General features: G+C 45.8%; 1 protein-coding gene across 1 annotated transcript; it reads right to left on the reverse strand.

Annotated features, from left to right (window-relative positions):
- Positions 1-507: 507 nt before the first annotated feature.
- LOC136548429 (uncharacterized) lies at positions 508-4,003 on the reverse strand. Its single transcript, XM_066539958.1, has 2 exons — positions 3,839-4,003; positions 508-1,077 (listed from the first exon to the last, which is right to left on the reverse strand). The coding sequence occupies exons 1-2, from the start codon at positions 4,001-4,003 to the stop codon at positions 508-510; spliced, it is 735 nt and encodes a 244-aa protein (XP_066396055.1).
- Positions 4,004-16,183: the final 12,180 nt, after the last annotated feature.

Raw genomic sequence — 16,183 nt, forward strand, 5'->3', positions numbered from 1 at the left:
AGGATGGGCAACAGAGACATATTTGATGAAGATGCATCGGTCTTCGTAGAAGTCCCAAAAGTGATGGCCAGTAAATGTAGTTCTAAGGTCGGTGATGATGCTGTTCGGGAGACCGAATCTGTGGATGATGTCTTTGAAGAGCTCGACTGCTTTTTTTATAGTAGCCGAGACGAGCGGTTTATACTCAATCCACTTGGAGAACTTGTTAATGGCGACATACACATACCGAAAACCACCTGGTGCTAGCTTAAAAGGCCCGATCATGTCCAGTCCCCAGCATACGAAAGGCTAGGAGGCTAGGATGGTCTACAGTTCTTGTGCCGGTACGTGTATTTGCTTGGCGAAAAATTGGCATCCTTCATAGCGTCGGATGAGGTCTTCGGCATCGGAGATGGCCGTGGGCCAATAAAAACTAGCTTGGAATGCTTTGCCGACCAGGTTTCTCTAGGCCACGTGATTGCCGCAGGAACCAGAGTGAATTTCGAGGAGCAGCTTTACCCCTTCATCTTAGGTGATGCATTTCTGTAGTATCCCTTCCTTAGCACTTTTCCTCATCAAGTTGTCGTCTACCAGCACGTAATGCTTGCTTCGGCGAATTAGACGTTCAGTTTCAGTCTTGTCGGTGGGTACTTCGGTGCTGGTGAGGTACTTGATGAACTGCTCCCTCCAATTAGCGATCGGCGAAGGTACCGCAAGTACCAACTGCTCGGTAGGGGGAACCTCTTCAACTTCCTTTTCTTCTTTAATGGATGGCACCAAGAGATCTTGAACGAAGACCCCAGGTGGAACCATGGCACGAGAAGAACCTATCTTTGAGAGCTGGTCAGCAGGTTGATTTTGATCTCGTACCACGTGGTGGTACATGATACCGTAGAACTTCCCTTCAAGCTTCCTGATTTCGGCGCAGTATGCGTCCATCTTCTCACTGGAATAGGACCAGTCTTTGTTGAGCTGGATGATAACCAGCGTAGAGTCTTCGTACACCATGAGGCGTTTGACGCCGAGCTCAATGGCTATACGAAGACCATGGAGACATGCTTCGTATTCCATGGCGTTGTTGGAGGCCGGAAAGTGTATCTGGAGAACATAGCGTAGCTTATCTTTGGTCGGCGTAATGAACAGAATGCCCACACCAGCACCATTGATGTTAAGGCCTTAAGGGCACCATCGAAGTACATCACCCAGTGCTCGGGGCAAGTAGCAGCGATGGGCTCTTGGATCTCGGTCCATTCAGCAACGAAATCAGTAAGCGCCTGTGACTTAATGGTAGGTCTGCTTTTGAATTTGATAGAGTAGGTGCCGAGCTCAATAGCCCACTTAATGATGCAACCATTGGCCTCTTTGTTGCGGAGAATGTCCCCAGAGGGAACTCAGTGACCACGATGATCTTGTAGTATTCGAAGTAGTGTCAGAGTTTGCGCGACGTAATAAGAATGGCGTACAACAGCTTTTGTACCTAAGGATAATGAGTTTTGGGCTCATTAATTACCTCGTTGATGAAGTAAACCGGACATTGCACTTTATAAGCGTGCCCGGCTTCCTTGCATTTGACGACAACAGCTGTGCTGACGACGCGAGAAGTACCAGCGATGTATATTAGCAGAGTTTCATCTGGATATGGCGCCGTCATGATCAGAGGCTTTGTTAAGAACACCTTGAGCTGCTCAAAAGCTGAGTCTGCCTCCTTCGACCAGGAAAAGCGCTCGGAGGCCTTAAGGAGCTTGAAGAAAGGTAGCCCTTTTCGCCAAGGCGCGATATGAAGCGACTTAAAGCAACCATGTAGCCTGTAAGCTTCTGTATATCCTTGACGCATGTCGGCCATTTCATATTGGTGATGGTGGAGACCTTGTCAGGGTTAGGTTCAATGCCTCGAGCACTGACAATGTAGCCCAGCAGTATACCGGATGGAACTCCAAAGACGCACTTTGAAGGGTTTAGCTTCCATCGGTACTTGTTCAGGTTGACGAAAGTTTCTTTGAGGTCGGCGATAAGGTTGTCGGCGGTCTTGGTCTTGACGACCACGTCATCTATGTAAGCTTCGACATTGCGGCCGATCTATTGGTCGAGGCACATCTGGATGGCCCTTTGATAGGTAGCCCCGGCATTCTTGAGTTCGAAGGACATAGTTGTGTAGCAATATGCACCAAAAGGCGTAATGAATGACGTCTTGATCTGGTCTTCTTCCTTGAGGGAGATCTGATGATAGCTGGAGTAACAGTTAAGGAAGGAGAGCAATTCACAACCGGCGGTGGAGTCTACAACCTCGTCTATTCGAGGCAGGCCGAAGGGGTCTTTAGGGCAGTGTTTGTTAAGATAAGTATAATCAACACACATTCTTCATTCTTTACTCTTTTTTCGAACGAGAATAGGGTTTGCTAACCAATCTAGATGATACACTTCTTTTATAAATCCAGCAGCTAAGAGCCATTTTATTTCTACCCTAATAGCCTCCTTATCTGGCGCGAATCGGCGGAGTTTCTGCTTGATCGGTTTGGCAATCGGCGAGACATTCAAGGAGTGCTCAATCTTCTCCCGTGGTACCCCCGGCATGTCTACAGGTTTCCAAGCAAACATGTTGGCGTTGGCACATAGGAAGGAGACGAGCGTGCTTTCCTATTTGGGGTCAAGGTGAGCCCCAATCTTCATGGTCTTGGCGGTGTCGTCGAGGCCGAGGCCGACCTCCTTGACTTCCTTGGACTTGGCGGAGGCACGAGGAAGCTCCAGCTCTAGGATCTCCATGTCATCAGTGGGCGTTGTCTTGGCTTCGGTGACCATGCTAGCCATCTAGATGGAGAGGTCAGTGGCTTCGGCGAGAGCGAGACTCTCTGTCTCGTAGGCGTAGGCAACGGAGAGGTTGGCTCGCAGAGCCAGGACTCCTACAGGTGAAGGCATCTTCATCACCAGATATGCATAGTGCGGTACAGCTATGAACATGGCCAGAGCTGGCCGAACAAGTATGGCGTGGTAGGCGGTGTCAAAGTCAGCGACGTAGAAGTTGATATGCTCGACGCGGTAGTTGCTTGCTGTGCCGAACTGTACTGGTAGGGTGATCTCTCCAAGTGGTCTAGATGCCCTTCCAGGTACCACACCCGAGAAGGAGGAGTCCGAGGGTGTGAGATCTGTTATCGCGAGGCCCAGCTCTCTTAGGGCCCCGACGAAGAGTAGGTTCAAAGCACTGCCACCGTCGATGAGGACTTTTCTGAAGAGCAGCTTCTGGACGGTTGCATCGAGGACGAGGGGAAACGCCCTATGTAGGGTATGTCTGCCCACTGGTTGGCCCTGCTGAAGGTGATGGGGACCTCAGACCATGGGCGATAGCTGGGGTTGGCGGTGGTTTCCTCTGAAGTGACGACGAGCACTCGTCGGGCGGTGAGCTTCCGTTCTCTTCTGCTCTCGGTGGAGGCGAGGCCCCCGAAGATGGTGGTGACCACCTTGTCATGGTCCTGGAAGGCACTGTTATTGCCCCCAGGTGGTCGGTGGCCTCCATTCCTGTCATTGGCGTCGTCGTCCAGCTTTTTGTCCTAGAACTCCTTGGCCAAATCGAGGCAGTCTTTTATCTTATGTTTGGTGTTCTTGTGGAGGGGGCACGGGCCGTCGAGGATCTTCTTGTACTGCTCATCATAGTTGTGCTTGGCGCGCAGCTCATTGATGATAGCGACAAAGTGGTCTGGTCGGTGGTGGTGATTCTGACCGGGCTTGGATCCTTCTGGCCGATCACGGCCACTGTCCTGGTGGAAACTACAGTCGTCGTAGCAGCGGTCGTTGTGGCGTCGGTGGTTAGGGCGGTCATCATAGCGGTGAGGCGGGCGATTTGTGCCCGTATCTTTGTTGAACGCACCTCAGCTTCCTCCGCATCAGCGTACTGGTTGGCGGTCATGATCATCTCGCCGATGCCTGAAGGTGGCTTGCGGTTGAACTTGGAACGGAGCTCGTGGTGATGAAGTCCTCGGACGAAGGCGGTGATGACCTCAGCTTCAGTGATGTTGGGAATATAATTCCTCATCTCGGAAAAGCATCGGATGTAGCTGTGGAGGAGCTTGGACGGCTTTTGGGTGATGCGGTTGAGATCGTGCTTGGTGCCCGGCCGCGTACATGTAGCCATGTAGTTGTTGGTGAAGACTTTCTTCAACTCTTCCCAAGATCCAATGGAGTCCAGGGCAAGGCTTGTGAACCAGCTCATGGCAGCTGATGTGAGCATGATGGGGAGGTAATTTGCCATGACATTGGTGTCTCCTCCGGCGGCGTGGATAGCAGTGGCATAAGCCTGCAGCCACTGAGTTGGGTTCATCCTTCCTTCATAGGGCTCAACCTCGGTGATTTTAAAACCACAGGGCCACTGGAGTGTTCAGAGCGCTCTGGTGAAAGCTGGGGGCCCTTCCGGGTTGTTGGCGCCGTTATCTGCAGCGTTGCCGGTGGCGATCGGCTCTAGAGCTGAGTCCGGATTACCATACTCTTGCTCGTACTCTAGGAGACGGCGTACTTCTTCTTCATGGCGACCGAAGCGACATTGCTCGATATGCCATCATGCATCCCGAATGTTACCGAGGTGCACTCGAGCGTCCTGTTCGACCTCCTAGTCATGCTGGCGATGATGCTTGGCGCGGTGGCCCCTGGCTCCTCCCTAGGGAGGTAATGACTGGTCGGTGAAGTGGCTTTGACTGGGGCGGCGATTAGATCTCAACACAGCTGATCGTCGAATCGTGCTCGTGGAGCACGAAGGTGTCTGATCCTCTCGGATCTCGTTGACATGATAGTGTGCCGCTTTCAGCATAGCGGCACCTTTGGCGAGCTCGGGCGTCTACGGGAGGCGGACGAGCTCGTTGGTGGCCACCGCGAGATTGGAGCTTGGAGTCTTGAAGATATCATGGCCGTCAATGCGGAGAAACTCTTTGTCAAGGTTGCGATGGAGCGGCCTTCCTTGCGAGTCAAATTGGTTGTCATGAGCAGCCTCGGCCATCGCAAGGGCACGCTCATTTTCACGGCGTTACGTGCGGTTGATGTTCCTGTTTTCATGAGCGGCACGTTCCTCATCGTTTTTGCCATTCCGAGGGGGCTGTCGGTGCTGACGTTGAAGATCGCGCCCCCCGGAAAGGCGGGAGAGGGGGTTGCTCGGTGAAGGTTTCGGCGAGAGTCTCCATGGAGCCTTAGGATTCGGAGTCCAGATTTTCCTCCAGGATGGTTTGGAGGGATGCTCCGGGGCCTCAGCGGGCATGCAGCATGTTGACCGTCGGTGGGAGCTGATCGGCGATCTGGTCGGCAAGAGGATGGATATCTCCTACCTGGTCGATGAATTTGCCCCACAGGGCATCTTGGTACGTAGCGGCGGCGTTGGTGAGCCCAAAGGGTAGGGCCGTAACCCCTGAAGTTTGTCAAGCAACTTTCGGTAGATTCAGATCAGAGGGTGGTCGGCGTTGAACGAAAGTGTCCAGAGCCGACTCGGCGACGGAGAGGCAATCGGCGAGCTTCAGACTGACCCGATCGATGGATTCGATCAGATCGTCATTGTTGATGTGCCTCCTCTGGTAGCGAGAAAGTGGGCGGCGAGTCATTGGTGAAGGCGACCTCGGAAGTGGTTCCAAGATCGGATCTGCAGTTGCAGGTGCGACAGTGGTCGGCGCAGATCGGATCTACACCGGCTTGAGGAGCTCTCCGACTCCGTCAGCGTTGATGACCCACGAGATGGATCCGACCGTGAAGATATGGCCAGGCTGAGGGAGGGACGAAGAGCCTACGGAAAAGCTATCTTGTTCGACAAGAAAACAACACGCACACCCCTACCTAGCGCGCCAACTACCAACAGAATATCGTCGGTAGTCCTCCGAGGGGTATCCCACGAAGGTAGACTGATCGGCAGAGGAGGGCATGATCAAGAATAAGAAGGCAACAGAGACACACAAGTTATACATATTTAGGCCATCTGTATGACGTAATACCTTACTCCTGTGGTCTGTTGGTTTGTATTAGCTATCATATGATATGTCGTGATTTTGGAGAGGGTCCTTGCCCGTCTTATATAGTCCGGGGGTAGGGTTACAAATTGGTTAGATCTGAGAGATAACCGAAAAGTAATAACAGATTACAAGAATCATGGGACCATACATATCCTAACAAATCTCGTAGTATCCTCAGGATATCTTCCCTATACCTTGCGGGAGGCGCCGAGCAGAATCGTGCCCTGCTAGGCTTCGTCTTGTGGGCTAGGCCACCCCTGGGGACGCAGTCCATATGATCTACCGTGGGTATCCGGAGTCATACCCCCACGGGGTTGCACTTTGCCTCCACTGTTGGAGACAGTCTTAGTCCTTCAACCACAGCTAGCACAGCACATCAGAGCAATAGCCGTCAGTAGTAATCACGTACAGGCAGCAGAGCCACTCTCGTCCTCGTTGCGTGCCCTCTAGTCTCACTCGTACCCGCTTGCATGCCGACCGTCCACTGCCGCACGTCGTGCTGCCCCCGGTGTCAACTGCGCCATCGCCTCAGCGCCACCGCACGTCGGTCGTCCTTCGCCCTGCTCATGCACGCCGGCCGTCCTCTCGAGCGCGGCTCTGCCATGGCGCCACAGCGACTCCATTGATGGTGAGGAGCGCACCGGTGGCACAACTTCCACTTCCTCGGCCTATAAAGGACGACGCCCGCAACTTCTCCACCTAGCAGCTGAGCCGCTGAGCCATCTCGCGTTCCCGCTCACCTTCTTCCTCCTCACACCGAGCTTCCTCTGTTCTTCGCACGAACAGACCGTGCCCCTCGTCGATCTCCACGCACAGCCCACCGTAGTTCGATTCCATCTACGGTGAGCATCTCCGATCCATCCTCCATCTTCCTTGAGCCTTTAATCATCTTTTCCCCTTCCTTGCTATGCTCCCCATGAGCTTCAGTAGCCGCTCATGGCGGGCAAGCTGAGCGCAAGAAGGACGAACGCTCCTGTACTGCCTCCCAGTCTCTGTGACCGACTCTCTCTCCCGTGTCTATGTCACTTGTTCTTTTGAGTTGGTCCACAACAGTAAAAAAAAAAAAAAAAAAAAGAGACTTTTCCCTGTGTGTCATTATAAAATATTGCAATCTTCTATGTGCCTCTGGAAAAATTCAGCGATCTTCAGCGCCACTACTCTAACTTTTCCGTGTCCTCTATGCCACTTTCGTCAGTTTGGGCTCTAATGCCGTCAAACTGCAGGTGTAAAAAGACAAAAATACCCTTAAATTTAAATATGTTATTAATTTTTGAAGCATCTTAACGACTTCAAATAAAAAACTCAAAACTAGAAAGTTGTAGATCTCGTCGAGATCTATAATTTTCATATAAAATTTATTTTCATTTAATTCCGCAAAAAAATGATGATTTTTCTAAGATATATTAATCATATCAAATCATATTTTTTTGCGGAATTAAATGAAAATAAATTTTATATAAAAATTATAGATCTCGACGAGATCTATAACTTTCTAGTTTTGAGTTTTTTTATTTGAAGTCGTTAAGATGCTAAAAAAATTAATAACATGTTTAGACTTAAGGGTATTTTTATCTTTTCACACCTGCAGATTGACGGCGTTAGAGCCCAAATTGACGGAAGTGACAAGGAGGACATAAAAAAGTTAGAGTAGTGGCGCTAAAGACCGCTAAATTTTTCCAGAGACACATAGAAAATTACGATCTTTTATAATGACACATAGAAAAAAGTCTCCAACCAAAAGGGGCACTCGGACCAAATGTTGGTCGAAAGGCCCAAAAGCACCACCAGTCAATACAGCACGTGATCAGCCATACAAATACCACTTTTCTATTATATCATTTTCAGAATTTTGTAATAGCCAATGTTGAAAAGCCAGCATCTTAACCATACCAACTCCGATTCCATCAATTCTTCTCCCTAAATTTATCTAAAATCAAACTCTACCTCCCATACAAGTTTCATGATTTTTAGAGCTCATTTAAATTTATTATTTAATTATGTCTGTTTGTCTGTCTTATTGTTTGCACGTTTTTAGAGAACAAAGGGAACAAGCTGGAGAAAGAGTACCGCGAGTTCGACGCCGACGGAGACAAGTCCAATCTAATCCCCTTTGATGCATATTGATCCCATTTTTAAACACAACCCATAGAAGCCGTTTTAAATATTGCATGTACAATATACGCACGAGGTATTTTTGCTGCTTAGCTAAATCCGTTTGAATAGCCATCCTTGCATCGATATTACCAATAAATGTCTTGTTCAAACCTAGAAATAAATAATATGCTATGCCAAAATATCGTTATGTAGTATCCTTAGGACTTGGTACCCATCATGTATACTCATCACTATGATTTATCAAATGCAATGATTTTAAATGAAAACTGTGTGAATGGTGAGGATAAGTTGTGGGTATTGTGAAAGGGTTAATGAACAAGTTATAGATGGTGATTACCCTAGAGATGGGGCGGATCGGATCCCTTTTGTGGGATGCCTTGGTGTTGTGGCTTGTACCTTTTATGGTTAAGCGTGAAGATATCAGCCTTGTCTCGATTAAGGACTGAGTTGATGATTCATCTCACCTAACTCATTTTATCGTACAACCACTCGACCTTGTATGTGGCAAGGCTTAGTCTAAATCCCCCTAGTTGGTATGGTAATCACCCGGAGGCAGGTGTGCAACATGACACTAAGAGATGTATGTGGAAACTGAGGAATTGTATGAAATGTAATGAGCTCTGTAAATTGTTGTATTATGACATTGTTGCCTTAGTGTGCCCATGGTGAGCGCTAGTATTCAGCTATGGAGGGTAATGGATTTGATGGATCTATGCTTGCACGATGGTGTTAAGTTACAGTATCCTACATGTGGTGAAAGTGTACAACCTCTACAGAGTATAAAATCTATCTAGATAGCCGTGTCCATGGTCTTGGATGGGTTACAGTTTGGTTTCAACAACTAGATGGGTTGGGATGAGTGGAAACATGAGCGTGTGTGTGATTTTAGAAATAAATGGTTAACGACCATGTGTCGTGGGAACAAAGGGTTCAACAACACTTAAAATTGTGACAAACCCCTTTTCAGAATTACTCTTATATATATGAAAAATAGATGTCTTTTGCAAATGTATTTATGAAATGAAACCCTGCATGTGTCTAAAGATAGCTTGATGCAAATAAAACCAAGCCTTATCCTTGATATATCCATATGCATGTACTGTTATCCCCTTCCGTAGGGTAAAGTTGGACTTGTTGAGTACTTTGTACTCACTCTTGCTTTGTTGAATAGAGGAAGATCCATACTTTAATCCCGAAGCTGTGTTCGAGTAAGGTCGTGTCCTCACCCAACGAAGCCTGTGGCATTGGGACCCGTCAGATGTTTGGCTGCGATTCTTTTTATTTTTGGGTCTGTTGGACCTATATTATGTTCTGGTTACTTCTAATCATGGCATGTCTTCATTGCCTACGCTTGTCGAGACTACTGGATTGAGACTTATCTATGGCAGAACCACCCTAAATAACATGCTTTCGGAGGCACTCGTCTTTCACTAGACACTAAACACCCCAAAAGTTAGCTACATCGGACAGTTCCATTGAGCCCACCCCAAGAGAACTCGAAACAATCCACATTTTACATCCAAAATCCTATAATGAGTACGAGCTTACAATACTTAGTCAATTTCATATAACAAGAGTTCTTGGAAATTATTTATTACAATACTAGAGTTCAGAGTACGATAATTAAACAGCGGAATGGAAATAAACATCTAGCAAAAACGATACAAGGATCTGTCTGTGCCCACCAGAAGAATCCTCCACACAAGAGCTACTCCTCAAGCTACACCTGCAACAGGGGTAAATAAACTCTGAGTACACAATGTACTCGCAAGACTTACCTGACTAGTGGGAATAGTTTCTTGACTCTCAAGGATATGATAGACAATATGGGTTTGTTGTTTTCTTTTTGTTTACGAAAAGCATTACTAGTCGTGCATCCTTAAGATCAAGTTTAATTAGCAGTCATGATTACTTCATTAGCTAACCATTCTAGGTAAGCACCTATTCTACTTTGAAGCAAGGGTTGAGCAATCAGAACCATTTCACCATCTTTCATCTTCTAGTTCTTACTACGGTGCTAGACCATAGCCAAGTCATACCGTCTCATGGAAATGGCGATTCGTGAACCAATGTATCCCAGTTGGGTACCCCGAAACACACACCCCTTATATACCCCAGTCACAAACAAGACCACGACAAGAGCCAGAACCCACGACAAGAGCGTAACGAGCCTTCCCGCTCCCATAAGCAAGTATGTGCTCAGAATAATAAGTCTGTGACCTAACTACCATCCACAGCAATAGACGGTCCTTAATCAATACGAACAGGGAAAATAGTGTAACCAAGCTAAGCCCCGTTGGCCGCGGGACACAACCTATTACACCCACCAATACCCATACCATATCCCTACCCTGTCTCCATTTTTCTTTCATTATTTTATTATGAGAGCAATAATAATCACCTATTGTGAGTAACGACATGTTACTCACGCTACCGAAAACCTAAGCATAGCAGCTACTCGAACCTACACTAATAAGACTCTTAGGACATGTATATCTATGCATGTGGTTTTCATAAAATTCCTGTAACGTAAATGCACATAATATATATAAACAGTGATTATCCAAAAATAAGGGGTTACGCACCGGGGCTGGCCTTGGGCAGGCGTGGTGTCAGTTGAGTCAGTCAGTGGCGGCTCTGGGACCCTCCTCATACACGAGAATATCCTCCTCGTACTCCTCGACGATCTCCTTGAACTCGTGATCGCCGGTGGTCACGATCTCCGCCAACTCGTTCTCTACATGCATGCGATGATTTTGCAACACTTAGCATTTAAGCAATAGCAACTCCTAAACTAAAAATACGCATACTAAGCTACTAAGCTAGCTCTAATGACTAAGGTACTAGCTAACTATCATCTTTACCAAGCAAAGTGTTAGGTCCAACTAACAAACACCTAGCTTTACAAATAAAGGATATATCTTTTTTCTACTAATGATTTAATGTATATTGAAACAAAGAGCATTTAACTACTCTAATGCTTAGTCTATTCTAAGGCTATAAAAATTATAGTGAGCACATAATAATACAATGAAGCTACCATAAAAATTTTAAGAATAAAGCTATCACCAATTTACCACAAAAATTCCTACAACATTTAACCTAATAATATTGAGCACTCTCAAATGATTTAATAGCCCCTGGTATCAACATGTATATATGAACTAAATACACTAACAAATAGAGCACAATTTAAGGAACCTAACAAAATTTGTCTCACAATTTTTTGACACCTACATGATTTTATATGATTTACCAAAGATCAGCTCAAAAATTAAATTAGAAAACTATTTCTAATTCCTTATGAAAAAGAAAAACGAATTCTACCGCGAGGCCCACACGCATAGCCCACGCGACGGGACGCGCACTGCGTGCGAGCGCGCGGTGGCCTGTGGTGCAGCCCACATGAGTCCGTCCCATGCGGAGATGGCCCGCGCCGCGGAAAGCCCACGCGCGCTAGCAATTTAGCAAAAGAGACCTCAAACTTCTCCTGAATTACAACTAAGTGCTAACACTATTTTCCCCTCTCAAACCTTCTCTTTCACTAAAATGTGAATCTTGGCTTCTTATGCCAATTTGAGAATTCAATTCTCTATTCACATATTTAGGGGGAGGCTCTACACCCATGGCTTGAAAATCTCAGTATTTATTTCATAACTTTTGTAAGATCTAACTGGGTTGTCATCAATCACTAAAAAGGGGAGATTGAAAGTGCAATCAAGCCCTAATTGTGGGGTTTCGTGATAATAACCACACAATTAGAGAACTAATGAGATTTATCGAGATGACAAGCAGGGAATTCATGTTTGAGGATGCTACACAAAATAGAGGAGCCTCCAATTACAAATGTAGATGGCTTCAAACTCAAAGGAGGTTTAAATTCTTTTATATTTTGAATTGAGTATAGGAAAAGTCGTACTATAAAGGGGGACACAATGCTTAAGCTCATATGTGCTACCAAGTGCTCAAACATACACATGCATCCTCAGATTCACAGCCAAGATAGTCTACACTTCACTCTTACCCTTGCTGTATTGCGTGGTGCGGCACTGCCGCACTTGAAGAGAGGCACTGCCGTACTTAAGCCACGATAGTGACCGTTGGGGCTAAGGGGGTATTTATACCCATCCTCTTCCTCCCCAACATCTCTTTTCCTCCTCCTACTGATTCCAGCACGCCCAAACAGAAAAGGAGCTCTCTCTCTCCCTCCATTGTTGACCTCAAGCCCCCAAGCAAATCCATGGATTTCCCCATCAATCCTTGAGGGAAAAGGGTCCAAAACTTGATTAGAGAGCAGCTCCATTGATTCCCCAACTCGAAAGAGCACTTGATTCATATTTTGGCCAGCAGTTGTGTTTGTTACTCTTAGAGCATGGCTCCTAGCCGGCTAGAGCGTCGCCTGTGGAGCTTGCCAACTTATGTGGTAGCCTTAGGAGGTTTGTAACCATCTCTTAAAGCTAGTATACTCACCCCTCATCTCAAGAGTTAAGTCTCATGACTTGAGAATAAGGAAGGGTTGGAAAGCCCTAGCCTTAGTGGCTAACCTCAACAACGTGGAGGTAGGCAAGCCTTGGTGGCAAGCCGAACCATGGGATAAATTATTGAGTCACTTGTGCTTAATTTACATTACTTGCATTTCATATTGTTGGTTGAGGTGATTTCTAAGGTTTCTAGTCGATCTTCTTGTGTGTGGTGTTCCTACTCATTCTAGCTCTTGATCAGTGACTATAATACCTGTAGTAAGCTGAGAAATTTCTTTGATCTAAGTTTCTGTTCATTGATTTTGAACTATGACTCAAAGTTCTCTACAGGTGTGGTAGTGCTGCTATTCTGGTCCTGTAATGCTGCAGTCCGGCAGTGCCGCCCTCTAGAGCGGCAGTGCCGTAGGGTGAATTTGATAAAAGTTTGAGTGTTTGTTTTTGATAGGCCTATTCACTCCCCCTCTAGGCCAACCAGAGATCCTACAAGTGATATCGGAGCGAGTTACCTCATATATGCTTCACCGCATGAGGTATGGAGGCCAGAGGAGGAACTAGTAGCGTGAAGCATGTGGATGTTGACATAGATAGCAGCGAGCTGAGCACGTCGACAGCGAGCAACACCACACTACCACATCTTGAGGCTACTGATGCCAAAAGAGCGCTCGATGATAATGAGAGAAGAAGAAGGAAGGAGGAAAGAAAGCTAAAAAGAGAAGTAAGAGAGAAGAAGGAGGAGGAGGAGTGGTTAGAGGAGAAGAAGAAAAGGGAAAGAAGAAAGAAGGCATAAGAGAGAAGCAAGAAGAAAAAGAAGAGAAGCTAGGAAGAAGAAGGAAGAAGAAGAGAAGGCAATAAGTGCATCATCAAGCATATCAAGTAGTTCCAAAGATGGAGATGATGATGTGTCATACCAAGTGTCAAAGGGGAACAAGAAGGAGAAGAAGGAAAGGGCAAGGCCAACAACAACAAATATGCTGCCGTATCCTTTAACTATTCTTCTATTCCTATGACTAACCATGATCGGTGGTCTTTCATCAATGTGCCCAAGGGCAAGTTACCTCATTTCAATGGGACTAACTTTTCCAAGTGGAAGCACTTGATGAGAGCTTATCTTATAGGTCTTCACCCTGGCATTTGGGAGATTGTTTGCAATGGATTTGAGCCAACCGGTTGATTCCAAGAACCCGACACTAGAAGAGATGAGAATCATTCACTTCATGGTCAAGCCACAAGTGTGTTGCTTAGTGCGTTGGATGGTGATGAGTACAATAGAGTGATTGGAGTTGATGTTGCCAAGCAAATATGGGACACTTTGCACCTAGCATATGAAGGGGTTGACAAAGTGAGAAAGGCAATAATTGACTTATTGATGTCAAAGCTCAACCGGTTTGTAATCTTGGATGGAGAGGGGCCACAAGAGATGTTTGATAGGTTGATGATGATGGTGAGCAAGATTAGAGGCTATGGTTGTGATGAGCTAGATGATCACAAAGTTGTCAAGATTATGTTGGAAGCTTATTCACCTAGAAATGAGACCATAGTCACTCTAATTAGAGACAAGAACAACTTTGAGTACTTCACACCAAATGATGTACTTGGGAGGATCTTGACTTTTGACAAGCAAAGAGAAGAAGCAAATGAGAGGAAGAAACTTGGAGAATTGCAAGCAAAGTTAGAGGGCATCAACATCAAAGATGTAGCTCTCAAGGCCAACAAATCAAGCAAGCAAGGCTCTACAAGCAAGTCCAAGACCAACCAACAAGCTTCAACTAGCAAGCCCAAAGCAAGCAAGCAAGTTCAAGAAAGAGTAGAGACCACATCATCTTCAAGTGAAAGTGAAAATGATGATGATCAATATGAGAAAGTTGATGATGTTGCTCTCTTTATGAAGAGGTATCACAAGGGGCTAAAGAAGCAAGGCTACAAGGTAGTGAAGAGAAACTTTCCAAACAACAAAAAGAGGACATGCTACAATTGTGGAAGCACCGATCACTTTATTGTCAAGTGTCCATTTGAGATCAAGGACAACAAATACAAGAAGGACAAAAAAAGGAGAAGGCTGATCGTAAAAAGAGCAAGAAGTACATGGGAGAGGCTCACACTAGGCATGAATGGGACTCAACTAAAGAGAGAACAAGTGAAGAGGATGAGAAGGTTGCAACTATTTCTATTCACAAGTCATCCCATACACCAAGGTTCTTCAATGACATGTCTTATGGCAAAGGGTGAGAAGGTAAAATCCAAATCGAAGGCCAAATCTCCTCCACCTCCTAGTGATATCTCTAGTAGTGATATTACTGATAGCTCTAGTGATGAAGAAATAAACATGATAACTAAAAATTTGGATGGAAAGACCAAATTATTTATCACTAAGCTAATGGAGGATTTAGAGAGTGTCCAAGCCGAGCTAGAATCCAGAGAAGAGACTCTTATCCAACAAGAGGTCTCTACAATTGCTAGCAAAGAAGCTCTTGCATTAGAGAGAAGTGAGGTGGAATCCTTGCGCAAGGCTTTGGCCAAAGAGCAAGAGGACCATGCTATTACAAAGAAAGCAAATAAAGCTCTCAAGAAAAGGTATTGTGACTTGGATGAAAAGCACAAAGAACTTGCGATGCAATATGGCATTCTTTGGGATAGCAACTCACATCTCCCTAAGGCAAAGGAAACCTCTACTTCCCTCCACTAGTCAAGGTTGTAGAAAATGTTTTAATCTTGATTTGAATGCCCATTCCACCAACCTTGCAAACATGGAGGATATGAGAAAGGAAATTGCTAGGCTCAATGAAGTCATTGGAAAATGGTGGATAGGTAAGACTCAATCCAATGACAAGAAGAATGATGAATCAAAACGGGCCACAATTCAAGCAAGGAAGGCATCCTTCAATCAAGCATGGGCTTGGACACACAAAAGGAGCCAAAACAAATGGAAGAAGGATAGTGAATGGATATGAGTGTGTGTAGTTTGAAAGGAAGGGCAAAATTGGTACAGATAAGCCTACACAGACCGTGGCAGTGCAGCATCCTCGAGCGGCAGTGCCACACCCCGCAAAAATGGGAAGGCTACCAATTCTGCTCCTGATCAAACTAAGCCCAAGATGAAGGTGTACTAGGAGAAACAGGTTTTCTAGAAGCCTAAGGAATCAGTGTGGGCCACCAAAAATAAGTATGCCTATCAATCGAAGACTTATGCACCTCGACAAAGCTTGACATCATGCTTTATTTTGAGAAACAAGAGCAGTGGGAAAGTGGTTGCAAAATATGTTGGAAAGGAAACCAACATATATAGGAATACTTCTATTTGGGTTCCTAAGATTCTTGTAACTAACATGCAAGGCCCCAAGTCAAATTGGGGACCTAAATCTAGCAACTAAACTTATTTGTAGGCATACTCCTCCGGTGGATCAAGTTGGGTGCTTGATAGTAGATGCACAAATCATATGATCGGAGAAAGGAGTATGTTCTCATCATATTCCCTGATGACGCACTCAAATGAAAATATTGTCTTTGGAGACAATTCAAAAGGGGATGTGATTGGTCTCGGTAAAGTTGCTATAACCCTTGAGCATTCAATTATAAATGTATTACATGTTGATTCGTTGAGTTACAATTTGTTGTCCATTTCTCAATTATGTGAGATGG

Source organism: Miscanthus floridulus, chromosome 4 (genome assembly GCF_019320115.1).
Source record: "Miscanthus floridulus cultivar M001 chromosome 4, ASM1932011v1, whole genome shotgun sequence".
NCBI lineage: Eukaryota > Viridiplantae > Streptophyta > Magnoliopsida > Poales > Poaceae > Miscanthus > Miscanthus floridulus.